General features: G+C 46.6%; 2 protein-coding genes across 3 annotated transcripts; both read left to right on the forward strand.

The window, feature by feature from the left end:
* Window positions 1-223: 223 nt before the first annotated feature.
* Window positions 224-14,637, forward strand: LOC136587199 (zinc finger protein Xfin-like). Of its 2 annotated transcripts, XM_066585738.1 has the most exons (3): window positions 224-377; window positions 10,110-10,277; window positions 11,290-14,637. In XM_066585738.1, exon 3 carries the CDS (start codon window positions 11,562-11,564, stop codon window positions 14,469-14,471), a length of 2,910 nt encoding a protein of 969 aa, XP_066441835.1. In that variant the 5' UTR covers window positions 224-377; window positions 10,110-10,277; window positions 11,290-11,561; the 3' UTR covers window positions 14,472-14,637. The 2 variants fall into 2 exon arrangements, with proteins under 2 accessions (XP_066441835.1, XP_066441836.1); XM_066585739.1 differs by lacking the exon at window positions 10,110-10,277.
* Window positions 14,638-20,762: 6,125 nt separating this feature from the next.
* Window positions 20,763-25,249, forward strand: LOC136587200 (oocyte zinc finger protein XlCOF28-like). The gene is made up of 4 exons (XM_066585740.1): window positions 20,763-20,882; window positions 22,331-22,457; window positions 22,534-22,620; window positions 23,476-25,249. Exons 1-4 carry the CDS (start codon window positions 20,856-20,858, stop codon window positions 25,149-25,151), a joined length of 1,917 nt encoding a protein of 638 aa, XP_066441837.1. The 5' UTR covers window positions 20,763-20,855; the 3' UTR covers window positions 25,152-25,249.
* The last annotated feature ends 2,154 nt before the right edge of the window (window positions 25,250-27,403 follow it).

Here is a 27,403-nt window from a genome sequence, read left to right on the forward strand (position 1 = left end):
CTACTCGTCTGCAAGATGTGGAATTTTTTTTAACTCCGTTATTTCCAGAGCACACAGTAGAGTAAAGAGTGCGTAGAGAACTGTCCCACAATTGCAGCACATATAACAGCCACCAGGGGGTGCAGCCCCAAGGACTCTGGGAATTGTAGTTTTCCAGATTCAATGAAGTAACCAGGAAGCAGACAGCTGTGTGAAAGCAGTGCATGCTGGGAAGAGGCTTTAATCCTTGGCTCTGTACTATGCATAGCATTTAACCCTTATACTGCAGTGTGCGGAGTAGCAGAAGTGACACAGACACCTCAGCTTCCTGCTCACATGTCACTCAGATGTCACTCTGCAGCATCCCACCCCCTGGCATCACTATGCCCTCTGGGCAGGTATGTACCCATAATTGACACTTTACACCCCCAATAACTGGGGGTTTACAAACTAAAATGTATGCCTTTAATAACTGATGTACAGTGTCATAAATAGAACATAATAGCATCTGCACCACACCAAGGTTTACCTCCTATCTCAGCGACCATAGATAAGTCAATCAATCTTGAGCTACCATTGCTACATTAATTTTTGCATTAAGGACACCAAAACTGTAAGATTACATAGTCAGTTATTCCTCAGAAAAATATACCGTTTATATATGGAATTATTCTGAATGAACAGTTTGTAAATAGATTGCATTACTTAGTCTGTATACTCCAGAGCATCATTCACTCTTCTGCTTGTGCATTCACTGTGTACATACATTACTTATCCTGTACTGATCCTGAGTTACATCCTGTATTATACTGCAGAGCTGCACTCACTATTCTGCTGGTGGAGTCGCTGTGTACATACATTACTTATCCTGTACTGATCCTGAGTTACATCCTGTATTATACTGCAGAGCTGCACTCACTATTCTGCTGGTGGAGTCACTGTGTACATACATTACTTATCCTGTACTGATCCTGAATTACATCCTGTATTATACTCCAGAGCTGCACTCACTATTCTGCTGGTGGAGTCACTGTGTACATAAATTACTTATCCTGTACTGATCCTGAATTACATCCTGTATTATACTCCAGAGCTGCACTCACTATTCTGCTGGTGGAGTCACTGTGTACATACATTACTTATCCTGTACTGATCCTGAGTTACATCCTGCATTATACTCCAGAGCATCATTCACTCTTCTGCTTGTGCATTCACTGTGTACATACATTACTTATCCTGTACTGATCCTGAGTTACATCCTGTATTATACTCCAGAGCTGCACTCACTATTCTGCTGGTGGTCACTGTGTACATACATTACTTATCCTGTACTGATGTGGAGTTACATCTTGTATTATACTCCAGAGCTGCACTCACTATTCTGCTGGTGGTCACTGTGTACATACATTACTTATCCTGTACTGATCCTGAGTTACATCCTATATTATACTCCAGAGCTGCACTCACTATTCTGCTGGTGGGGTCACTGTGTACATACATTACTTATCCTGTACTGATCCTGAGTTACATCCTGTATTATACTCCATAGCTGCACTCACTATTCTGCTGGTGGAGTCACTCAGTACATACATTACATTACTTATCCTGCATTATACTCCAGAGCTGCACTCACTATTCTGCTGGTGCAGCCACTCTGTACATACATTACTAATCTTGTAGTGATCCTAAGTTACATCCTGCATTATACTCCAGAGCTGCACTCACTATTCTGCTGGTGCAGCCACTGTGTACATACATTACTTATCTTGTACTGATCCTCAGTTACATCCTATATTATACTCCAGAGCTGCACTCACTATTCTGTGAGTGCAGTAACTGTGTACGTACATTACATTGCTTAGTCCGTTCTGACCCTGAGTTACATCCCGGATTATACTCCAGAGCAGCACTCACTATTCTGCTGGTGGAATCACTGTGTTCATACATTACTTATCCTGTACTGATCCTGAGTCATATCCTGTAGATCTTTTTATTATAAAAGTGAAAAACATAACAATAAACAGAACATAAATATCGCTCACTTGGCATAAGACATAAACATAAAACAAAACCAAATCATCACATATTATCTGTACTTTGCCTTACTGCAGGACAAAAGAAAAAGGTCCATCTGGTCCAAACAATACACACAGCACACTACACCAACCTGCACTCCAAACTACCTACTCATCCTCACCAATACATATACACTACATACTACATATAACAATATACACACGTGAGAAAACATCCCTAACTCACAGGATCCAGCCTGAAATCCCAAAAAGGAAGAAAGAAAACGACTAATAACCGAAGCAATTATATAATAACAATAATGCAAACAACCATAACAAAAGTAATAGCAATAAGAACCACCCAATACCTTTTTTTTTTTTTTTTTTTTTTTTTTTTTAAATTTTTTTTTTTTTTTTTTAATGCCCACCACCTAAAGAATAAAACCTTACATAATCCTAAACTAACCCTATATCCAGACCAAACCACCACACACCCCAAACAACCCCCTACGGTGCAGCCACGGGAGCCACGCCTGCATCCCAAGTCCGTGCTCAATGTCTATGTCCAGGACGAGCCGAGCTGCACCGCATACACACCCTGCCCGCCGCAGCCTGAGGGCCACGCCCGCACCAACAGTCCGTGCCCAGTGTTCATTGTCCGGGACGTGTCAAGCTACGGCTGAGGCATAAATCCCCCCCCCCCCTCCCCCCAATAAACCCCCACCCAACCTATCTATAACCCCTAGCCCTATATACAAAACAAAACATAACATATAACATATCTTATACTACACAACTACAAACCAACACTACATATTAGTACCCGAAAGCCTAAGGTTCAGTTACCTGCAGCCGTACATACTTCATCTTTGACCGAAAAACAAAAACTCTACTAGTGTCACACTCAGCCCTCCACCAGGACTGGATATGATAAGCCGGGCACCGACCAGGTAGAGAAAAACTATCCCTATAGTTAATCTGTCCCTACAGTGTCCCTACTCCTTCCCTAAAACTTACCCTCAGAGAAACTGTCCCTACCTCTCCCTATTCTGTCCCTACAAAGACCCTAACAATAAGAAGACTGTCCCTAACGAAATACAAACCCTCTCCATAGGAGAGAGGCCTTAGTCGTGCCCAACCTCTCATAATCCAGAGAACGCACCTTCACCAGGTCACCCAGGATGTTCCTATTCACCTCATCCACGGGGAGGATTTTCTCTTCCGTCGAAACTAGACACCGTGCGTTCCAAATGTGAAACCTGACCACTAGGCTGACTAAGAATAAAGTGCACCGGTCCCTGCCACCAAGGTCCCCGAATGCCCCATAGACCCATTCCGCATACGAGAGGCGTGCCAACCTGGGCCAACCAATGGAGGCTCCCACCCGCTTGTACACCTCTGTATTAAAGGGACACTGAAGCAGGAAATGCTCCATGCTTTCCAGTACGTTGCTGCACTCCTGGCGGGGGCAACCCCTATCCACCAGTGGCCTGCTCTTCAAGTTGCCCCTTACATACAGTCTCCCGTGGAAACAGCGCCAAGTCAAGTCCCAAAACTTCAAGGGGATCCTGTCAGAATTCAATAAACGTAACCCTCCCTCCAGGTCCCGACTTGGGCAGTCCTTGAGCGCCAGGGGCTTCTGGAAATGGGTCAACAGAACCCTCTTATCGAGGAGTTTCCTCGACAGAGTTCTGATCTCCCACATCCCCAGACCCCACCGACGTATCATCTTCAGAACCACGGTAGCGTAAGCCGGAAGATGCCCGTGCGGCGTGCGAAGATCCTTCACTCGCCCTCCTGTCTCCCATTCCTGGAAGAAAGGCCGAAGCCATCCCAAACAGGAGAATACCCACGGAGGAGCCCTCTCTTGCCAGAGGTTGCCTATATTGATCTTAACAAAGGTGTTTACGAGAAACACCACGGGGTTGACCATAGATAACCCCCCTAGTCTCCTCGTGCGATATGTGACATCTCTCCTAATTAGGTTCAACCTGTTCCCCCACAACATTAGGAAGAACAGGTTGTAGACCCGGGTCCAGAGAGGCTCTGGCAAAATGCATACGCTGCCCAGGTAGATGAATAAAGGGAGCAGGTATGTTTTGATCAGGTTAACCCTTTCCCGAAGGGTCAAAGACCACCCCTTCCACTGGGCCACCTTCTGAGTGGCACCATCGAGCCTGACCACCCAATTTTGCATGGGGTAATCTCCCCGGCCAAATTTGATGCCGAGAACTTTAGCCGAGTCCTGGGGCACTGGAAGAGTGTCCGGGAGACTAAATGTAGGATCTCCCCTTCCTAACCAGAGACTTTCGCACTTATCCCAGTTGATGCCGGACCCGGATGCTTCCGAGTAGCGATCCACCTCTGCCATCACGTACTCTGCCTCCCCCCTCGAGGACACAAAGACGGTGACGTCATCAGCGTACGCTGCCACCCTGAGGGAGGCTTCCGGCACCGCCCGATCCATCCCGACCCCCGCCATAGGCCCACCATCAATCATCCTAAGGAAAGGATCAATGGCAAACACGTACAGCAAGGGGCTCAGAGGACAACCCTGACGGACGCCAGACCCAACCTCAAATGGGTGGCCGACCCAACCGTTCACTAACGGGAAAGTCTCAGCCCCCGCGTACAATGTCTTGAGCCAATTGACAAACCCCACTGGCAGGCCATATCTCAGAAGAACAGACCAGAGGTACTCGTGATTAACCCGATCAAACGCTTTGGCCTGATCCAAGGACAGCAAGTACCCCTCCCAGTGACCAGCCCTACCCTGCTCCACTGCCTCCCGGACACCTAGAACAGCACTAAAGGTGCTACGGCCTGGAACAGAGCAATGCTGGGCGCCCGAGAGGAGCCGGGGTGCAAACTTGACCAGCCGATTAAACAGCACTTTTGCCAGAACCTTCCTGTCCGTATTGAGAAGCGCTATGGGACGCCAGTTCTCAATACGGCTCGAGTCTTTACCCTTTGACAGAAGGATCAAAGCCGACCTCCTCATTGACTTTGGGAGAGTGTCCGAGGAAAGACACTCATTGAAAACCTCAGTCAAGAGGGGACTCAAGAGGTCCTTAAAGGTCTTATAGTACTCAGATGTTAAGCCATCCGGTCCTGGCGATTTTTTGAGCGCAAGCCCATCAATCGCCAGTTTAACTTCCTCTATGTTGATCTCCTCTGTCAAAACATTAAGCGAGATGTCATCCCCTGGCTCAGGAACAGCTTCAGCCAGGAAAGCCGACATCACATCTCGATCTAGATCCCTCTTTCCCAAAAGGTGCGAGTAGAAGGATCTGATGACTTCCAGAATCCCTGATCTGGACCTGTTCAGAGATCCCGTATCGTCGATCAGTCCAGTGACAACTTTACGATTCACTGACATCTTGCAGTTTCTGTAAGGGTCGGGCGAGTGGTACTTCCCGAAGTCCCTCTCAAAAACCAAAGATGCGTGCCTATTATACTGGCACCCTTTGAGCAAAGACTTCACTCTGGAGATCTCCTCGCGGCTACCTCCAGTCGAGACGAGATGCTCGAGTTTCCTCCTCAGGCCCTGATAAAGACGGTACTTACTCAGGCTCCTGAGGCTAGAGAGCTGGCGGAAGAATCTCGCCGCCCTGATCTTGAACATCTCCCACCACTCTGACTTACTGCTACAAAGATCCAGTAATGGTACCTGGCTCTGCAGAAAATCCTCAAAGGACTGTCTTATCTCTGCTTCCTCCAGGAGTGATGAATTCAGCCTCCATAAGCCTCTACCCATCCGGGGGGTCTCTGCAACATTCAGGGAAAACAAAATCAGACAGTGGTCGGAGAATTCCACCTCAACAACAGAAACTGGTGAAGAGATGGCTTCCTCCTTCAAATAAAACCTGTCTATTCTAGACCTGCACTCGCCTCTATAATAGGTGAAACCCGCGTGGCCTGGGGTGTGCCGGATGTGGACATCCACCAGGCGAGCTTCGCTAGCTATGCTATTAAGCGCGACGCTATCATAAGTCAGCTTGCCTAGGGAGCCTCCCCTGTCACGGGTCCTCGTGACTGCATTAAAGTCACCCCCAAAGATCACCTGCCGACTGGTAAAAAGGTACGGCTTGATCCTCATAAAGAGATCTTTGCGGTCCCGCTTGGTTTGGGGACCGTAGATGTTGATTAGCCGAAGCTCTTGTCCCTTCATGAGAACATCCAGGATCAGGCACCTCCCTATTTCTAACTCGATAACCCGTCGGCATTCAACCGCTGCGGTAAAAAGTACCGCCACTCCGCTATATGGCTCGGCCGCAAGAGACCAGTAAGATGGACCAGACCTCCATTCCCTCCTTGCCTTATGCACAGCTGCCAAATTTGGCAGCCTGGTCTCTTGCAAAAACAAAATGTCAGCTTCAACGCGGCCGAGAAAATCAAAGGCCGCAAATCTAGCCATATCAGATTTAATGCTGGCAACATTAATGGATGCCAGCGTCAACGGAGCGGGTGCCGCCATCATTGGTGATTGAGTTAGATGGCTTTCTTCTTCCCACCCCCCTTCTCATCCGGATCTGAGGATGACCCCTTGCCACGTTTCTTGGACACTGAAAGGTCCATGGCAAGGGGCTCCTCGACCTCGTCCTCCTTGCCACTGGGCTCTGGGCCAGCCCTCCCCCTGGAGGTCACCAAACCCCCATAAGAGGAAGGCTCAGCACCCCCTGTAGGCCCCACGCTTGTCCTAGGCATCTCTTCCTCCGAGGACGAGAGAGCTTGGTACCTGTTGGAGAGCCCAACAAGAGGAGAGTTTGGATTGCCTTCCTGCACCTGGCCCGTTGCAGGGGAAGATTTCCCTTCCCTTTTTTTCATTTTCTTGGAGCCCTGCTTGCGCTTTTTCTTTTGCCACTCATCCTTGCCCTCACCCACACTTTCATAGTGGGAAGAATCTGAATAAGTGGCATCCTCTTCCCTTTGGATCCTCCTGACCTCCTCATCCAGCTCCCTGTCCCCTGGAGCCTCAGCCACATGATTTGCGTCCGGAGCAGGGGCCAGCATTGACCCACCTGCCACCTGGGTTTCCACCAGCTCCCTGCCCCTTCCGCGCTTCTCTTGGCGCCTTAGCTTGGCTGCCCCAGCATGTTTGTTCTTCCTTGGCTCCTGGGCTCCATCGCCTCTGCTGGTCCCCTCCCCTGCAGAAGCAACCTCACGGCTCTCCTCCGCTGGGGCCCTGACCGCATTGGCAAAAGAGCGTGGACAGCGACTGAATGGGTGACCGAGGTCACCACACAGGTGACACCTAATCTCTGTACAAGATGCCGCAAGATGACCTACCTCGCCACACAGAGCGCACTTGATGACGTTACAGGCTGCACTCAAATGTGTGGGGTCGCCGCACTTGTGACAGAGCTTCGGCTGCCCCTGGTAGAAGGCCAAGATACGATCCCTGCCAAGGAAAGCCGCGGATGGTATGTGGGCCACCGAATTCCCTGAACGCTTAAGTTTCACCATAAACGTCCAGGCTCCGGACCAGATGCCGTGTTCGTCCCGGTTCTTATTGGGCATATCCACCACCTCTCCATACCGACTTATCCAAGTCATGATATCATAACAAGAGAGGGACTCGTTACGAGTCAAAACGGTCACTCTCTTGACTCCAGTCTGGCGGGTTACCACTTGTGCAGCGAAACCGCGCCAGCCAGGCTCGTCCTTCATCAGCTCATAATTCCCCCAGAAGAGCTCCAGGCCCTCCGGGCGAGCAAAGCTGATGTCGAACTCAGACGTGCCATAAGGATGGATCAGGGCATAGATGTCATTTGCCCTGAAACCCATCTTCAGCAGAAGCTCCACCACCTTACTCCTGGATGGGCACGCGTCATTGCCTCTCCACTGAAGACGAGCCACATTCCTACGGCCAATGTCCTGCCCGGTTGTCGGCAGGGACCAGACGGTCTCCCCCCTTTGTTCTCGGAAGGCACCAAGACCATGTCTCTCCACCCAGAGAGACAAATCCACAACTCTGCCCCCTACATTCATCGAGCTCTCCCCCCTCCTCAAGGCCTCCAGGAGGCGCTGTTGCAAAACGCCGTCCCCAGAGCCCAAAGACGAGGAGGACGCATCCCCCCTCCCTCCAGCGGCGACACTGGCATAACTTCTACCAGATGTTGTCGCCGCTGGAGGGGCGACTGGATCCTGACCCACCCCCTGACTACCCTCCAAAGCCCCACCCTCCCGTACAAAAGGTGGCATACCAGCCGGGGAATCGGGGACACCTGTTCCTGCAGGAACAGGGGCAGCAGGAACAGGGGCAGCAGGGGTACCAACAGCCGCATCCATTACCGCACTCACTTCTCCATTAGCTGCTGGACCAGGACCCATGTTACCTTTACTCTTAATTTTCTCTTTATGCCCTGAGGGCAAGTCCATGGCACCTTTGGTGGGTGGCTGAAGATGTACTTCAACATTTCTTTTGACATTGGTGGCTGTAGCTCCGCCCACCTTAGCCACTCTTGGATTTGCAGTTCCCCCAGCTTTCCTTCCAGCAGCAGAAGGATGTTTACCATGTGTGGGAGGATCGGCAGACCCAGCCACCACCCCCTGCGCCCCCTCTGCACCGGAAAGGCGCTTTAGGGACACAGGGGGGACAGCTAAGCCACCACCGGTGGGACCTGGCGCCGGATCACGCCCCCCTCCCACTGGGACGTGACCAACAGCGCCAGCACCTCTGGACTGGCCGCGACTCTTCGCTTTCCGAACGCTCTTCTCCACCTCCTTTACTCCTCCATTCCCACTACTAGCACAAGTGGGCTTGGAGTTTTGGGCCGCATTAACCCTCTCTTCCCCAGTCCCCTGCACCGGACCCACCACAGAGCCCGGGACTAGGAGCTCAGGGTTACCACCCTGGTTTGACTTTGCAGCCAAACCAGAGTGCTTGGTGACATAAACAAACTTTTCTTGAATATACGTTTTTTCCTTTTTCCTCCTCTTTTTGCTTGAGGTTTCTGGGGGCAAATCCTTTCCAAAGTAGCAGGATTGTAGCCTCTCTGGGGACTCCTGCAGCTGAATCTGCCGCATTATCAGCGCCCCCTCTCCACTGCTGCTGCAGCTGTCGTCGGTGTCCTCCTGGTCAGATTCGCCTGACGTGGGGGGCAGGCTGACCTGTTCAGCTGGGATGCTGGGCCCAGTAGTCCCACCTGGCAGCGACGATTGCTGCTCACCAGAGCACCCAGCTCGCCCATCCTCAGCACTGTCTGATTCGCCTGTGCTGCTGCTTGAGCACCTGGCAGAGCGCTCTTTAATAGCAGCGCTGCTCACCGACGCCATTTTGCTAAACCTTTCGTCGTTTAACAGTTTTTCTTTGAAAGGCCCGCTTCTTTGCAGAATCCTTTCCCTCTCCTCTGCATAAAACTCAATGGCCTCCTCACAGGCTTCAATCTGCCGCGATATGGCTAACTTCCTGGTGCGGGATCTGGCCCGCTCCGCATCATAGCGGGCAACGTGCAGCTCCTGCTTATATTTATTCAGCTGCCTCCCGACATGCCCAAAGTCCTTCATATACTTGGCAATGCGTGATGCCACATCCGTTACAGACTCGCCCTCCTTGCGATCAGCCCAACTTGCCTGCAAACGTTGTTTTGCCGCATGGTCCTCCACTCTCTTCCTCTGGCTGCGGGTCCTCTTGGGCTCCTCCAGGGGAGTCAGGGTGACATTGCTGCCACTCCGACCAGGTGTTCTCCCCTCCTGGGGTGCAGTCCTCCCTCCCCCCGACCGAGGCCAGAGGGAGGAGGTCTGGGACTCCATGGCTGGAGCAAGCCCAGCACCTGTAGACTTGGCTGGGTAAGCTTTCCTCTTACTGGTGACCACACCCTGGATCCTGCAGAGCTCTCACACACCCAACCTTCTCCAGAGATGCACTCACTATTCTGCTGGTGGAATCACTGTGTTCATACATTACTTATCCTGTACTGATCCTGAGTCATATCCTGTATTATACTCCAGAGCTGCACTCACTATTCTGCTGGTGGAATCACTGTGTTCATACATTACTTATCCTGTACTGATCCTGAGTCATATCCTGTATTATACGTCAGAGCTGCGCAATTCTGATTGCCTCAGAGCTGAAATTTTCATGCATTTACTGCTTTTTAACTTTCTTCCCAGATTTTGCTCTGGAGATTTGCAATTTGGGAAGTGCCATCATTACATCACTCACTGTACAGTAATCTGATGTGGGAAAAACTGTCCTTTGCCATTATAGGACCTCATCTTACCTGCTAGGGGTATATCTATCAAGAAGCTTTCCGACTGTTACTAATAACCAGCAGAATTGTGAGTATAGCTCTGGAGTATCAATATAATAATTCTTATATAGCACCGATATACTGTATTTCACAGCACTTTACAAATCGCTAATATTTATAAAGCACATCACTTTCTATGGCCACACGTGACCTTATAAAAAAAAAGTTGAATTATTCACTGCTTTATCATGTATCACGATATTTCTGCAAAAAATCATGCATGCAGATGGTTGCAGCACTATTTCACTGCCTATAAGGCAACATAATGTCAGTCTGTGAGTTATACAGAGCTGTTCACAGCTAAGTAGGGATCAGCAATCCCTATTTTCAGACTATACTCATCTCTATGCAGTCTCATGAAGAGATTTTCAACATTTGCTGAATTCATAATTTCACGTCCCTGTAATATTTAACCCTTTCCAATCCAATTTGTATCCTGGTTTTCCTAGGAGGCTTACTCTTTTTCTGCCATTATACCAGGCGCTATCTGCTGGCTAAATCCAGTACTGCATGAGGTGACACGTTGGATAGGCTCCGACAGCAGAGAGGCTGGCAATATACAGTAAGAGAACCCCGACGGATGTCTTCCAACATCGGAGCTATACAGCCTTAAATTATAATGTCTTCAGAGGTCAGACAGTGGATTGGAAAGGGTTAATGAAGTGGCAGTACATTTCTCAAAAGAAGAGTGGTACAATCTCAAGGAGTGGCAGAAAGAGCAGGTCATGCAAGAAAACCTGGAAACTTTGGTTTCGTTGGGTGAGGAACTAGTAAAATTAAGGCAGGGGTCATGATTGGATGTGAATGGTACAAGGGAGGCCATACTTGAATTGATAAAGAACTAGTAGACTGGAGGCCAATTCCTTAATTGATAAGAAACTAGTATTGTGGATTCCAGCCCTTAAGGGAGCTTCAGGACTCTCAGTAATCTGAATATACAGTATTTTATATTAAAGCATATTGTCTTTATGTGATTTTCATATTTGCTCTGCACGTTATAAAAACTATTAAGTTCCATTATTGACTTTTGCTATTTACAGAAGACATATCCTCCCTTAATTCATTAAGAAGAAAATCACAAAGAACCCAGAGGGATAACTAAGACACAGAGAAAGTAAGCAGTCAATATAAGAAATATCGACATGGTGTATTAGAAGACTTACGCCACAAGTGCTCCCAATGTCAAGAAGATTTTAGCAGCTGGTCCTTGCTTATTGGCCATAAAAGAGACTGTCACAGAAGGAAACAACAGTTCACTCCTGATAAGGAGGAGAACATCTCAAATCTTCAGAACCCAAGATACAATGAGTCGATGTCTCTCGATGCCCATGAGAACTTTTCTTCAATGGATCTGATTCGAGCAACATGCACAATACAGAGCCAAGATAATGAGCAGACCCAAAGAATTGGCCAAGAGCTAGCAAAATGTTACGATTCTCGCGAGAGCAACAAACTACTGTCTAATTCTGGAATTAAGAGATTCTCAAGCAGGATTCAGAATTCTGAAATCGAGAAGAATTTCAGTAAACGCACACATTGTTCTAAGGTGTTCAACGACTGTAGTCTTCTGGCCGAGCATGAAAAACCTCACACTGAAAAAAAGACCTTTACATGCCCTGATTGTGGGAAAGCCTTCATTAGGAAATCTATACTGAAGCTTCACCAGAGAACACACACAGGTGAGCGGCCGTATGCTTGTACTGACTGTGGAAAACGTTTCAGCCAGAGATTCAACCTTGTGATCCATCAGCGGATTCACACAGGAGAGAAGCCGCATAAATGTCCTACGTGTAACAAAAGCTTCCGTTATAAGCCGGCTCTTGTCAGGCATGAGAAAGATGGACAATGTTTGAAAAATTTGTCGAAAACACAAACTGTGGTGAAGGAGAAGAGCCCTGCGCCTCTGCTGTGGACTGCTGCCTCTGCTAACGCACTGCATGTTGATCTATGGTCTCCCATTAATCATTCATCATCTTCATTGAATTCTATGCATGATACAGTAGACTCCAAATTTCAAAAATGTATATCAATGTCCTCCCCAGAAGACGAGAACTGTAATGTGCAAGGTGTTAAAGACCCATCAACTCCACCTTCATCTTTACATCTAGTCAGCAGTACAGATCCTTTGACCTCTAGGTCTACCATTTCTCATGATTTGAGAATTAAACCTCCCTCATCATTGACATATGATCAATCAAGTATAAAGACTCTGTTGGATACACTTCCCTCTATGTGTCCTCCATTTGGTAAAAAAAACCCTTTAGCCTCTCCCTCTTCCATTTATAAGTTTTCAGGTAGAAAGTATCCCACGGCTTCCCCTTCCTCCATCAGTCATTCATTCAATACTAAGGGTTCATCAGCTTCACCTTCCTCCATCAGTTGTTCAACGGATACTAAGCCCCCATTAGTTTCTCCTCCCTTCAGTCATTCATTGGATTTTAAGCCTTCAGCATCCTCCTCCTCCTTGATTCCTCAGTCATCATGTATTAATCCCCTGTATGCCTCTTCCTTCACTACATCTTCTCCATCAGATAAGAAACTAACCTTAGCCTCAAGGTCATCAAAATGTAATGCCCCAACTGTAAAGCTTCTCTCAACCACATCATCATACACAATTTACCAATCTATAAAAAGCCCTTCGTCACCTTCCTTCACCTCATCTCAAAAACAAGATATGAAACTATCCTCTACATTGTCCTTGGCTGGTTATCACCCATCAGGTGTAAAAAGTAATTCATCATCCATGATCTCATGCCCACAATCCTCCCACATGAAGCATGTTTCTTCCAATTACGATTCACCTGGTGGCAAATGCTCTTCATTGCTTAATTCCACCAGTCATCTACCTTTTGTAAAGAAGCCTCCATCAAAACCTTCATTGCCATTATCCTCAACTTCTCATCTCTCTGATGCCAAGCCTTCTGAGTCACCCACCTCAATTTGCAGGCAGACCACTTCTTTTCCAGCCCCATCAGATGCTAGTCCACACCGTCCAGTTGAGAAACCATTCAAATGTAGTCAATGCAAAAAAGCCTTTATTCATTTGAGTCAACTGACGGATCATCAGGTGTCCCACACCGGATCACAAAATACTTGTCTAGAATGTAATAAGAGTTTCATTCGGAAATCCACACTCATTCTTCACAAAAGGACACACACAGGAGAAAGGCCTTTTGCTTGCACAGAATGTGGAAGAAGGTTCAGCCAACGGTTCAATCTTGTGGTGCACCAACGTATACATACAGGAGAAAACCCATATGTATGTACAGAATGTCATAAGTCCTTCCGCTACCGAACAGGTCTTCTCCGTCATCAGAGACATGGACCATGTACCAAAAAGCCACCAACAGAAAACTCTCCTACTGATAACCTAAACTCTCCACAATCCACCCCTACAATAGATAGATATTTGAAGTTTCCATCTGCTTCTCTAGAATCTCGAAAAGGTAGTAGCTTTGAACATCCAGATTTAACAAACCATTTGAGACGAGAACTGCCAATGGAGAAATGGCAAGGTATCAAATATAAGACAGCCTGTTCACCTTTGGCATCATTAGGTGGACAGTCCAAGTCAAAACGAGCTCCATTTTCAATATCTGAAAAACTGTCTGCTATAGGGTCAACACGTTCAGCATCCTATAAAGTTAATGTTAAGTTGAAGCCTCTAAAAGCTGATGAACCATCTAAAGGCACCAATACGCTTTATTCCACTCTTCGGTCATCTGTTGAACCCTCCTTTGCTTCTCACAATCCGAAATTTCTTAAGCAAAGCTCAGTCAATATTATCTCACCATATAGTCCACCCATTGTCAACCAGGTACCAAAGTCTTCAACTTGCGTCTTAGATAACCGGGCATCTATTAATCACAGACCAAGAATGGAAAAAAGACAATATAAATGTGACCATTGTAAGAAATGCTTCTCCCAATTAAACGAGTATGTGGAACACCAGACAATGCACAACAGCAGCCGGCATGGATGCACCTTATGCAGCAAAGTTTTTAGCAAAGCCTCTCAACTTGTTCTTCACCAAAGGACACACACTGGAGAGAAGCCTTATACCTGCGGGAAATGTGACAAACAGTTCAGTCAGAAGTTTAACCTTGTCGTTCATCAACGAATTCACACGGGGGAGAAGCCATTTATATGTGTAAACTGCAACAAAGCATTCCGCTATCGGACTGGTCTTCTAAAACACCAAAAATACAACCTGTGTTCATAATGAGAAGGGAAGATTGGACACAAAAACATTACCTAGGTTTTATATTTAAATTATTTTATTGGTCTCTCTATGGGGGAGGAGGTTCCACCAACTCAGGGATATCAGCCACTTTACTGCTAGTTGTAATTCCAGGAATTAAAAGGTGTTCATTGTTTTTTGCTGCCAAGTTCTTGCATAAATTTGTTTCTATGCATAAAGAAAACATAAGCACCAAAGGGTCATTCAAACCGTCATATAAGGGCAGAGGCGTAACTTGAAGCTCCCGGGCCTCGATGCAAAACTTGTAACAGGGCCCCCAACTATAATGCTTTACTCATAGTACTGGGTTCCCTATTTGGAGAAGAGAGGACTTATGGGCCCCCTAAGGCTCCTGTGCCCGGGTGCAACCGCATCCTCTATAGTTACGCCCCTGTATAAGGGCTAATGAACACAGCCATATTAGGTCTATATTTTGTATAAGAAATAAGGCATGCTTACCTCCTTAAATACTCCCCAGTGCAGGAATCCTGGTCCTTGCCACTCTGATCCAGGAAGAAGATGCAGCGGTCATGTACCATTTATTGTGCACAAGAATTCTCAGCCAATCACATGCTTCAGTGGTGATACCGCCATGAACGGCTGAAGCCTGTGATTGGTCGAGTGGTCACGTGCACAGTGAACAGCACATGACTACTGTAACTTCTTCTGGGACCACAGGGGTGGAGACCAAGGATTAAGTGTTGAACTGGGGGTAGGACAATCAATATTCATATACCTTCACATTGGGTGCCAAATTTGCCAGAGAAACTAAATATACTAAATATAAAATGGTGGACCAAGAGAGAAAACCACTTGAAGTCCCTACTGAACATCATACAGGCATGAACTCTCAGATGGACCACCAGTAGAGATGAGCGAGTATACTCGCTAAGGACAATTACTCGAGCGAGTATTGTCCTTAGCGAGTACCTGCCCGCTTGGAAGAAAAGGTTCGGGTGCCGATGCGGGTGAGCGGTGAGTTGCGGGGGGGGGGGGAGTGGGAGTGAGAGATCTCCCCTCCGTTCCCCCCTGCTCTCCCCCGCCGCTCCCCGCCGGCACCTGAATCTTTTCTTCTGAGCGGGCAGGTACTCAATAAGGACAATACTCGCTCAAGCAATTGTCCTTAGCGAGTATGCTTGCTCATCTCTAACCACCAGGGATCAGCAAGCAAAACGGTTTATTAAAAAATAGGAACATATTTGATATCTTAAAGGGAACCTCTCGCCAGGTTCATGCTGCCTAAATCATGGTCCGAGCAGTGCATATTTTATTCTGAAATGTTGGAACGTTTTAGTACAAACATACTCTGAAGTATGACTTGGAAAGGAGCTGGAATGGAACTTTGAGTCAAAGGAGTCACGCCAGCCTCTCTTTGCCCACATGATGCAAACTGACAGCTTTCTCCCCTTTTGTATAAAGGGTTGTTGATTCAGGGATTATTCCGATTGTCAGACTTGCACTTGTGAAGGAATTTTTTTCCCTTAAATGATGAAAATTGGCTTCTATCTCATTGAGATTTTTTTGCCTTTCTCTGGATCAACACTGGGGGGGGGGGGGTAAAGGCTGAACTAGATGGACATATGTCTTTTTTCAGCCTTATATATTATGTTACTATGTCAGTCTGCCTAATGCAGGCGGGGAAGAGTTTGGCACAACCCGTCCTTTTGGCTCAAAGCTCCGTTCCAGCTCCTTTGCAAGTCCTACTTCAGAGTATGTTTATTCGGATACGCCACACTGTTTCAGAACTAAACATAAATGAATGCGCTGTATATACCTGTCCCGGGTTCGCAGACAGCATGAATCTGGTGACAGGTTCCCATTAAAAATAGGAAGTTAAATAAAATGTACAAAGTGTTTGAGGGCTCTTCTTCAAGTAACATACAGTGTGAATAAATCCATGACACACAACAGTAGAACATATAACCAAATACGGCGCCAAGAGCCACAGCTTGCAAACACCGTCCCAGTGGGTGGGTCTAATTTAAATAGCGATATACTAACAGCCGTACCTATAATATAATCTAAGCAACAAGATTTCATACCTGTATGGATACATCAGAAAAATCTGAAAATCTAAATACGTTCTGACATTAGAATGTGCAAAATAGACCTCAATATTTGTCAAAAAGAAATTCGAGCAAATAGTTAAAAAGTATCATTAAAGGGATACGCATGTATACAGAGAACAAAGGTGAAAGGAAAAATAAACCTACCTCACCAATATTTTTATATTTGAGATTTTTTTTTTTTTAATAAACCTCGAGCGAGTAGTGCCTTAGCCGAGTATCTCCCCACTCGTCTCTAAAGATTCGGGGACCGGCGTGGGTGATAGGTGAGTTGCGGGGGGGGAGGGGGGAGAGCGAGAGATCTCCCCTCTGTTCCTCCGGGCTCTCCCCCGCCGCTCCCCACCCCCCGCTAGCCCCCGAATCTTTAGAGATGAGCGGGGAGATACTCGGCTAAGGCAGTACTCGCTCCAGTAATCTGCCTTAGCGAGTATACTCGCTCATCTCTAATTGTGATCCATCTGGAAACTTTCGCCTGTATGATGCTCAGTATGGCCCAAATATCTTCTTTATGTATCCCATGTTTTTTATGGTGCTTTTCCTGGCTTTTTTTTCTTAAAAAAACTCATTACCTTAAAACCACCTGCCTCATATTGTGTAGGTTCCTCTCTGACCCATCATGGCCTGAACTCAAGGCTTCTGAAGTGTCCTGTGATGTCCGGCATGAGATTAGCAGCTGATTCCGTAAGGGGTTTTCCAGCACTATTGATGACCCATCCTCACATCCCCATAAATTCCACAACCAAAGTTTCCCATGAACGTAGCTCTGAGCACAACACTGCGTCCATCGTTTCTTCCACAGCTAAGAAATGCACCCGCTTGTCCACATGATGTAACGTTAGATTTGTCAGACCAGGCTGCCTTCTTCCATTGTTTCATGGTCCAGTTTTCATGGTCGTGTGCCACTCTGGGCATTCTGTCGAGTATAGTTTGCTAAGATGTTTTCTTGGCTTTTCTGTGGCATCAGACCAGATGGACTAGTCTTCACTCCCTACGGACATCAATGAACGTTGGGTACCCATGAACCTGTTGCAAGTTGACCAGCTGTCCTTTCTTGGATCACTTTTGGTAGGTACTAACCACCACATAAGGGGAACACAACACAAAACCAGCTATTCTGGAGATGCTCTTACACCGTCATCTGGACATCATAATTTGTCCCTTGTCAGAATCGCTCAGATCCTTACACTAAGGCTATTACATGGGCGCAAGTTGCTGCCACAAGCGCTCTAGGTTTCCCGACAATTGCCGGACTGAACCTGCAAGTGCAGCTGTAGCTTGGCAATTTGTGCTATTACATGAGCGTTAATGGCACCCATTTAATAGCAGCCTTACGTATTTTTCCTGCTTCCAACACATTATGTTCAAGAATGTTAGTCGCTTCACTTGTCTGGGTCTTTAAAGTTATGGCTTAATGGTGTATACAGCCATGGACACAGGTCATCAGACAGCACATCCATACGATAACATGATCTGTGACCACATTGCGCAAGATTCCATACTGCACATTTAAGGTCCTTTTACACGGAAAGATTATTGTTCAGTGTAAACCCAGCCATCGCTTGAACGATAAAACCGGTATAAAAATCGTTGTTGGCTTGTTCACTCATCGTTTGCTTTAAATACCGATCATTCAGTCGTGCTTATTCACTTATGCTGCAAATGTGAGCGACTGAACGATTTCTCGTTTAACGAGCCAACAATGTATCTGCTGTATAAATGGGCTGCATGAGCGAATTCAAATAAGAAATTGTTCGGCCATTCACATGCAAATACGCTCGTGTGACACATGCTTAAGGGTCCGTTTAGACCTGCCGATTTCTCGTTTCAACGAGTGAACGATGAATCTGCCTGTATACCTAGCCTACACAAGCCAACTCTGACGGCTAAGGGGTGATCAAATAACTATGTATAAATACATGAGGGGACGATATAAGGATCTCTGCCATGATCTGTTTATACCCAGGACTGCGACAGTAACAAGAGGGCATCGGCTACGTTTAGAGGAAAGCAGGTTTCATCACCAACATAGAAGGGGATTCTTTACTGTAAGAGCAGTGAGACTGTGGAACTCTCTGCCTGAGGACGTGGTGATGGCAAAATCCATAGAGGAGTTTAAGAGGGGACTTGATGTCTTTCTGGAGAGGAAGGATATTATAGGTTATAAATCTTAGGTTAATTCTTAATCCGGGTTTACAGGCAGGTAGGAACTACTAGGGGTTGATCCAGGGAACAGTCTGATTGCCATTAGGGAGTCGGGAAGGAATTTTTTTTCCCAAAAAGGGCTAATTGGCTTCTGCTCTTGGTTTTTTTTTGCCTTCCTCTGGATCAACACAGAAGGATAGACAGGCTGGACTAGATGGACAATGTCTTCATTCGGTCTAACAAACTATGTTACTATGTTGAAATGAGAAATCTGGAGTCTAAACGGACTCTTAGGCTAATTTGACACGGGTGAGCACGATATGGGGCCGTGAATACCGCCCCCCATATCACACTCCCCACCATGTGAAGTCCCCAGGGATACAAGGCATTTTCAAGGGAGAACAGCCTTACATCACTCTGATGCAGGGATCCTCTAGCGCCGTTGTCACAGCTGCGGCAGAGGATCGCAGAGTTCTCTCATTGCTTTCAACCAATGGGGCTGCGATGCGAAATCACACAGCAAGATCGAACATGCTGCAATTCGCTTCTCGCATAGCATCGCATCGCAGTGCTGTGCAGGAGAAAAGAAAAAAAAATGCTTATTTGTATGACAATATTTGTGCTTTTCACAACGCACAAATCTTGCACAATTTTCTTGCCAGTATGAAGCCAGCCTTAAGCATGCGCCACACAAGCGTATATGTGCGTTTGTGTTGCACTTTTAATGAATGTTGCATATTTAAGTGCACAAGTGCGGCTTTTACTATACTTTTTGCAAGCACAAATTGTTTGCCTTAGACCAGCATCACGCGGGCACGCTTGTGCACGCAAAATTTGTGCAGCCAATACGCAGAATGTAGAGCCCATTGATTTCAATGGGTTCATTCACTTGCATGTATTTGGCATGCACAATTACGCAGCATGCTCTATATTCCCATTGAAATGAATGGGTGATGGATTCCGAGAAACGTGAAAAAATAGAGCATGCTACAATTTTTTTTACAAACACCATCACAGTGGGTGGGTCTAATTTAAATAACAATATGTGCTGTAAGGGAAAACATCGCTCGTGTATGATTCCATTCAAAAGAGCGCAGTTTCTATTTGCGCACGTTTTGTGTTTCTTGCAACTCACAAACTTTACGCAAGCTTCTCGCCTGTATAAAACTGTCCTTACTAGAGATGAGCGAGCATACTCGCTGAGGACAATTACTCGATCGAGCATTGCCCTTAGCGAGTACCTGCCTGCTCGGAAGAAAAGGTTCGGCTGCTGGCGCGGGTGAGAGGTGAGTTGCGGCAGTGAGCAGGGGTAGCGGGGGGGGGGGGGGGGGGGAGAGAGATCTCCCCTCCATTCCTCCCCGCTCTCCCCTGCCGCTCCCTCGCTCCTCTCTATAGGAGAGCCGTCCGCAACGTAAAAGCATGCGGCAAAGCCGGTCCAAAACCCGCTGCTAAGTGCCAGGGTTTTTGAAGCTAAGCTTATCCTGTGGAAATCTCGCTGTTTTTCGCTGCGGCAAAACCCCGCTGTGTGAACCCAGCCTAAATGGCTGTGCAAAACACTATTCAGTTTCAAATGTCAAATGATGTTTTTCATTCTTTACAATATATTTTTTATTATGTTACATCTGGGGGTTTTTTTTCAAGTCCTATATAGAAAAATTCTAGAAAAAAAGCTACAAACGCCAGAAAAATTCTGAAAACAAAAAAACATTGTGTATACGGACTTTTCAATAATGTTCTATAGACTAAAAAAGTAACATCTGGCCGTATGTTTCTGACCCCCCCCCCCCCCCCGAAAAAAAAAAATGTTGCATAATGCTGTTAAAGTTGCGGAATACTCGCTTCCCTTCAGGGACCCCATGTTATATGTCCGCTCTTGCAGATTTGTAACTTGGACTATATCCTCTTCTGTATCTGTGACCCTACAGAGCGTGTGGGTGGAAAGAAAATTCATTATGTACCTGACCAACCCTATACTACACAGCAATGGAGCTGCACCAATGCAATGTATCAGTCTGCAAGGGATTGTGGGAGTTGTAGTTCTGGCAGCTCTACTGGCAGGATGTAGTTGGTCATGTGATATAAAGTGCACAGAAGCATCTGCTGGAGAGACTTGTCTCTTTCTGCAAGCAATGCCCGATGTGCGTCCTACAAATGGTTCATGATGGCTGATGGAACGTTGGGGACGGTGAGTAGTTGGATTAACTCTTTCACTGGCTGCGACTACTATTGATAAGTGCATGCAGGATCCCCTATAGTCCGACTGTCTCGAGTCATAATCAAGCAAAACAGTCCAAAAATTGTCTAGGTGATTTATAATACGTAAATGGAACTACAAAGATCCCAACATTGCCGGGGATGTTTGAAAATTTAGAGCAGCACTACAGCCTTTTTACTTTGCTTGACTGCAATCTATTGTTCTCTGTTATCAGCCATTTCGGGCTAGGAAGAGACTGTGACGGTTAAGATGCCTTTACACAGATCAATTAAAGGGGTTGTCCCGCGCCGAAACGTTTTTGTTTTTTTTTCAACAGCCCCCCCCCGTTCGGCGCGAGACAAACCTGATGCACTGGTTAAAAAAGAAAACGGGACAGTGCTTACCTGAATCCCCGCGCTCCGGTGACTTCTTACTTACCTGGTGAAGATGGCCGCCGGGATCTTCACCCTCGGTGGACCGCAGGTCTTCTGTGCGGTCCATTGCTGATTCCAGCCTCCTGATTGGCTGGAATCGGCACGTGACGGGGCGGAGCTACGAGGAGCCGCTCTCCGGCACGAGCGGCCCCATTCAGAAAAGAAGAAGACCGGACTGCGCAAGCGCGTCTAATCGGGTGATTAGACGCTGAAAATTAGACGGCACCATGGAGACGAGGACGCTAGCAACGGAACAGGTAAGTGAATAACTTCTGTATGGCTCATAATTAATGCACGATGTACATTACAAAGTGCATTAATATGGCCATACAGAAGTGTATAACCCCACTTGCTTTCGCGGGACAACCCCTTCAATAGTTGGATGAGCAAACAAATCATTTGCTCTCAAACAATGTGATAAATGATAATTGTCACGTGTAAAAGGTCCCTTTTACATGGGGGGACTGACGGGCGAAATGGCACCAACAGCTCTCCCTGTGACTCTCACTCCTGTACTTTTACACCGGAGTAGAGATGAGCGAGCACGCTCGGATAAAGCAGTTACTTGAGCGAGCATCGCTCTTCTCGAGTAACTGGCTCGGGTGGGGCAGCAGGGGGTAGAGTGAGAGAGACCCCCTGTGTGCGCTAACACCCGCCGACCCCTGCTCGCCCCTCTGAGCCTGCTCGGACCAGGGGGCGGGAGCTCAGTGCACTGCTCCCAGCTCTTCCAGCCTCCTCCCCCTGCAGAGAGGGACGCCGTATATCAGCCGGCATGAATACGCGGCCGATATACGGTCGTCTGAATAATCCCTAAAAGTGAACAGATCGGAGTGCTGTGGTCACCATTTTTTGTTTTGCTAGAGGGCCATCGTCTACCTATAACACAAGAATTTGGTTCTAAACTGCAAAAATGTAAATGTTTCAACCCACGATTTCCCATCTCTGGCAGCTGAGCTATAACCTATATAGTAAAATGTATAACAAGTATGTGCCGTCCTATTCCAGGTCCCTGTATCCTTTGACGAGGTGGCTGTGTATTTCTCAGAGGAAGAATGGCACCATCTAGAGGAGTGGCAGAGGAGTCTCTACAAAGAAGTAATGCAGGAAAACCTGGAAGTCGTGCTGTCGTTGGGTAAGGGACTGTCATTACTGACTAGTAGTGCATGCCTGCTGACCGTCCAATGATTACTTATACTTTTCTGTGGCAGGGTACCAATGTCACCAGGCCTCTCCCCCACCAAGGTTTCTTCCTGACGATGAACTGTCTATTGCCAATTATTTTGGATTCCGTTTGGGTAGGTGACATATTTCATAAATTATCAGCTGGAATTTGAAGATTCAATTCCTTAAAGGGGTTTTCTTGGCCAAAAAAATATTGATAACCTGTACTCAGGATAGGTCATCAATAGCTAATCATCCAGGATCCGCTGCGCAGGATCCCCGGCGATCACCTGGCCCACTGTCGGTGCAGTGGGCTGGACGTGCGCCATAGAGGACAGGAGCAGAACCCCCTAACTGACTACATTCCAATTGAAATCAATGGTAGCGGAGTCTATTACACTTCCAAGTCTGTCCCTGGCGTTGGAGGGAGGGTGTCGGAAGTCTAATAACTGACTTTAGCTCCTATTGATTTCAATAAGAGGGAAGCCAGCTGGGGCACTTCCGCTCCCGTACCCTACGATGCACGTCTGGCCAGAGCTACACTAAAAAAACAGCAGGCCAGGCGATCAGCTCATCGCCAGGCACCCGGAGTGGCGGGTCCTCGTTAAATAACTATGGATGATCTATCCTGAGTACAGGTCGAAAGTAGTGTTTGCCTGGAAAACCTCTTTAGGAAACTAATAACAAAAAGTGATTATGAAAAAGCAGTACGACCCTTTAATTATAATATAGTTATCCTGAAGAAGACAGCCTCATGTGGGAACCTCACCCTAGTAATTCTTATTGCACCTTAACGATAGGGTAAGTATTTTGATATAGGCGTTGTGTTTAACTGTTTTTGGTCAAGTTCTCATTAGTAGGCAGTATGGGTATTTGGGACCATATAGCAAGTTTTACTCTTGTGTTTAGGGTGCAATGAGGAATATTAGGGAAGGGGATGTTGCAGGGAGTCACCCATTTAATATATGTATTTCTCCTTTACATTCTAGAGGAAGACTTTGGGGGGAATGTAGAAGTCAAAAGAAAAGCCGCCTCCATTAGTCCAACCCATCTAATAAATGGCACCAGTGTCTTTGAGCCAAGAAAACCTCGAGATAATAGGAAAGTGCACAGATGTTTAGAGTGCAAGAGTGTATTTGGCAGTTGGCCCCTCCTTGAAGTGCACAAGAAAACCCATAAAGAAGGAAATGTTTGGAATGAAGATGTAGTTAAAGTCCTAAAACCAGTCCCTACTGTGGCCCTGCCATCTGTACCGCTGGCAGGAAGGGTCTTCCAATGTAATAACTGTGATAAATCCTTCAGTAACCAGTCCGTCCTATCTCTGCATCAGAAAACGCACACTGGCGAGAAGCTCTTTAAATGCTTTGAATGTGGCAAAAGTTTCCCCAAAAGGTCCCAGCTTGTGATGCACAAGAGATGTCACATAGAAGAAAGACCCTTCAAGTGCACAGAATGTGAAAAAAGTTACACGCAACAATCTAAGTTGATCGAACACCAAAGGACACATACTGGAGAAAAACCATTCAAATGTAGTGAGTGTGGGAAAGGTTTCACCAAAAGGTCACATCTTAAGGAACATCTGAGGATCCACACAGGGGAGAAACCACATAAATGTGACCAGTGTGATAAGACATTCCATTACCCATCAAACCTGGTGGAGCATCAGAGGACACATACTGGTGACAGACCATATCAGTGCACTGAATGTGATAAGAGCTTCATCAAGATGTCCAAACTCATCGTCCATCTTCGGATTCACACTGGGGAGAGGCCATACAAGTGCACAGAGTGTGACAAAAGCTTCAGCCAACAATCCAACCTTGTGGTTCATCAAAGGACTCACACGGGAGAGAAACCCTTTAAGTGTAATGATTGTGAGAAGACATTTAGTTACCATTACACTCTCATGGTCCACCAAAGAACTCATACAGGCGAAAAACCTTACAAATGCACTATGTGTGAGAAAGCCTTCACTCAACACTCTAGCCTCAAACTTCATCTTAAAGTTCACGAACCACAACTACATGATGAGCCAGATAAGATATCTCATGAGGATCCGCCAGAGCAAACACATTCAGCTGTACTGACAAAGACTGCAGAGAGCAGGCCTCTATCCATGGTGCCATCAGCCACCATCCTCACAGGCCCTTCAGATGTTGTGCAGGACTTTGAGGACAATTATCTTCCACAGTCACCCTTGAGTGAATATTTAGGCGCCCTATTACTTCCAGATAAGAAGTATAGCTGCACCGAGTGTGATAAATCATTCCTAGATAAATCTAAGCTAGTTGTCCACCTCCGAACTCACACTGGGGAACGTCCTTACAAGTGTTCCCTATGTGATAAAGCCTTCATTCAATGGTCCCGTTTAACAGAGCACAGGAAAACACACACGGGAGAAAAGCCCTATGTATGCTCCGAGTGTGGCAAAAGTTTTCTTAAGATGTCCAAATTGACTGTTCATCGAAGAATACATACTGGAGAGCGACCATATACCTGTACTGAATGTGGGAAGCAATTCACTCAGCAGTCCAACATGGTGATGCATCAGCGGATCCATACAGGGGAGAGACCCTTTAAATGCAATACTTGTGACAAAACGTTTCGTTACCAGTCATCTCTCATTAGACACAGGCGAGATCACACAGGTGATACGGAAACCTAATGGGGTCAAAACCTCTTCCTGCTTATTCGTAAAGACTTCAAGAAAAGAAAAAAAAACTGTTCATTGTCTGTACCTTAGGGTGGACAATAAAAACGCTATATGGCAATCCCATGTCTCGCCTTTCTTTTCATGTCTCAGGCTACAATATTGAATTCTTTTGAAATCCAAATTAGAAGGAGAAGCCACCTACTTTCTCCCTTCCTGATGTTTTCCAGCAACTTGTGTCAAACAATATTCATATATCCACAGTGTGTATAGTATAATAGTGTCCACTTAACAATACTATATCATACTTAAATAACATCATACGGTGCCAAAACTCTTAACACAGCTGGCTGGATGACATGGACCTCCACTCTTCAGCCACCATAAGCACTTGTGCCTCAAGAGAGTTTGCCACCTTTGCTCATGCGGAACCATACAGAAGTAGTGAGGAACCTCATGGCCACACCACACCATCCGATCTGTCCCATAAGGGCACTGCACCCTAATAGGTCCTTGATAGAAACATTTTTGTAAAGTGAACACACAGCAACACATAAATAAGTCTGATATGGTCCAGAGATAAACTGAATTCTAAACATTTGTGGATGTGCTGCTAAGTGAGAAGGCCTGGGTAAAAAGGGCTGTGCCCTCAAACAAGGTAGTTCCATCAACAAAGTCACCCTACTTTTTCTTTACAATGCCCTACATCTTTTCTTCACACAACATGCTACAATGAAAAGTGCTCACACTGGATGTGGTCCATGGCAAGCCCTTGCAGAAATGAGAAAAGCCTCTGACCTACTCCCCAATTCTCAGAGCCTGCAAACACTAATGGGTTTCCCTTCACCAAAGCTGGTGGTGGTGGGGGGGGGGACCTCCTCTGCTCTAGCATTTGTATAAGTTACCATGCACACGGTCGTCAAAGCTTGAAACCTAAGTTTGGCTCCACAAAAGAGATGAGCTAAGTTTCAAGGTGCTGAGGAACCAAATAGACCTGCACCCCCAATGGGCAAATACAGATTTCTTCTGTAAAAGGACCCTTAGTCACCATTTCTTAGGGCCTTCAAACTACCTGTTCAATGGCTGTGATCAGGAAAAGATGAGGGGAGTGTAATGAATGTCACACGGGGAGATGAGGGAATAACTGAAAGTTATGACAGTTGCCCTTAAAAGGTTAACCGCTTTTAACACTGTACTGAAAGTGCATACGGAACATAACTAGGCCACATTAGAAAGTCTCTGGGCCTTTCAGTCAGGGACAGTCACTAGTTGATGTAGCACTTGCCCTCTAGGGAATTGTCTATGGTGCAAAGTTAATTAGAAAATTGATCGTTTCTCCTTAGGAAAGACACTTCACTTAAACAGGTAATGGTTCTCAGGGCTTGCCTCAATAAATACTCGTCTCAATACTCCTAGGTATCAGTCAGTTGCTTACCTCATCCCCACTGTCTCAGACCCAAAGCTTTATCATAGTCATATTGCGCACCAGTCTCTTCTGTTTTTGCAGACCCACTAATGGTCACCATTTAGCCATCTCCCTAACCCCAAACCAGTCAAACGAGGGGTTATTTTTAATATTTATTAGTGTACCAACACTCAGGTGACTGCGCTTGGTGTAGTTATGCCCTTGCGCTCTCACGAGGGCCTACACTATGCCATCTCATTTCCAAACCAATATGGTGACTGAGGCTATAGCGCCATGACACCATATTGGTTATGGCATGGCAGTACTTCTGAGAACCACCACATCACACAGAGAACAGGTCCCCATCAGGTAATGGGTGCAACCGGTAGACTACATATATTGAAAAAGATAACTTTCCTGTCAAAGTAAAGCATAACTAACCGAGGGGCTCCTCCACACCTTTACATACTGACTGTGCCACACATGCAGGTGAGAGGACACTAATGAATGGGCACATATAAGGAGACACTGCTGAATGTGAAACACGTGGAGAGGGTAAGACGGCAATGAATAGGGTTGCCACCTTTGCAAAAAAATAAATTACTTGCCAAGGTGAAAAAGGGTTGCGACTAGAGATGAGCGAGCATACCCGCTAAGAGCAATTACTCGAGTACCTGGCCGCTCGGAAGAAAAGGTTCGGATGCCAGTGCGGGTGAGAGGTGAGTTGCGGGAGTGAGCAGGGGGGAGAGAGGGAGAGAGAGATCTCCCCACCGTTCCCCCTCCCCGGCTCTCCTCCGACGCTCCTTGCCCCCCGCCGACACCTGAATCTTTTCTTCCGAGCGGGCAGGTACTTGCTAAGGAG

This window comes from Eleutherodactylus coqui, chromosome 12, assembly GCF_035609145.1.
Source record: "Eleutherodactylus coqui strain aEleCoq1 chromosome 12, aEleCoq1.hap1, whole genome shotgun sequence".
Taxonomy (NCBI): domain Eukaryota; kingdom Metazoa; phylum Chordata; class Amphibia; order Anura; family Eleutherodactylidae; genus Eleutherodactylus; species Eleutherodactylus coqui.

Excerpts from the sequence above, each read along its gene's own strand:
- LOC136587200 (XM_066585740.1), top strand. The coding sequence starts at position 20,856 with ATGATGGCTGATGGAACGTTGGGGACG. Across the intron at positions 22,458-22,533 it reads GGAAGTCGTGCTGTCGTTGG|GGTACCAATGTCACCAGGCC; the intron begins GTAAGGGACTGT and ends TTTCTGTGGCAG. Across the intron at positions 22,621-23,475 it reads TTATTTTGGATTCCGTTTGG|AGGAAGACTTTGGGGGGAAT; the intron begins GTAGGTGACATA and ends TTTACATTCTAG.
- LOC136587199 (XM_066585738.1), top strand. The coding sequence starts at position 11,562 with ATGTCTCTCGATGCCCATGAGAACTTTTCTTCAATGGATCTGATTCGA.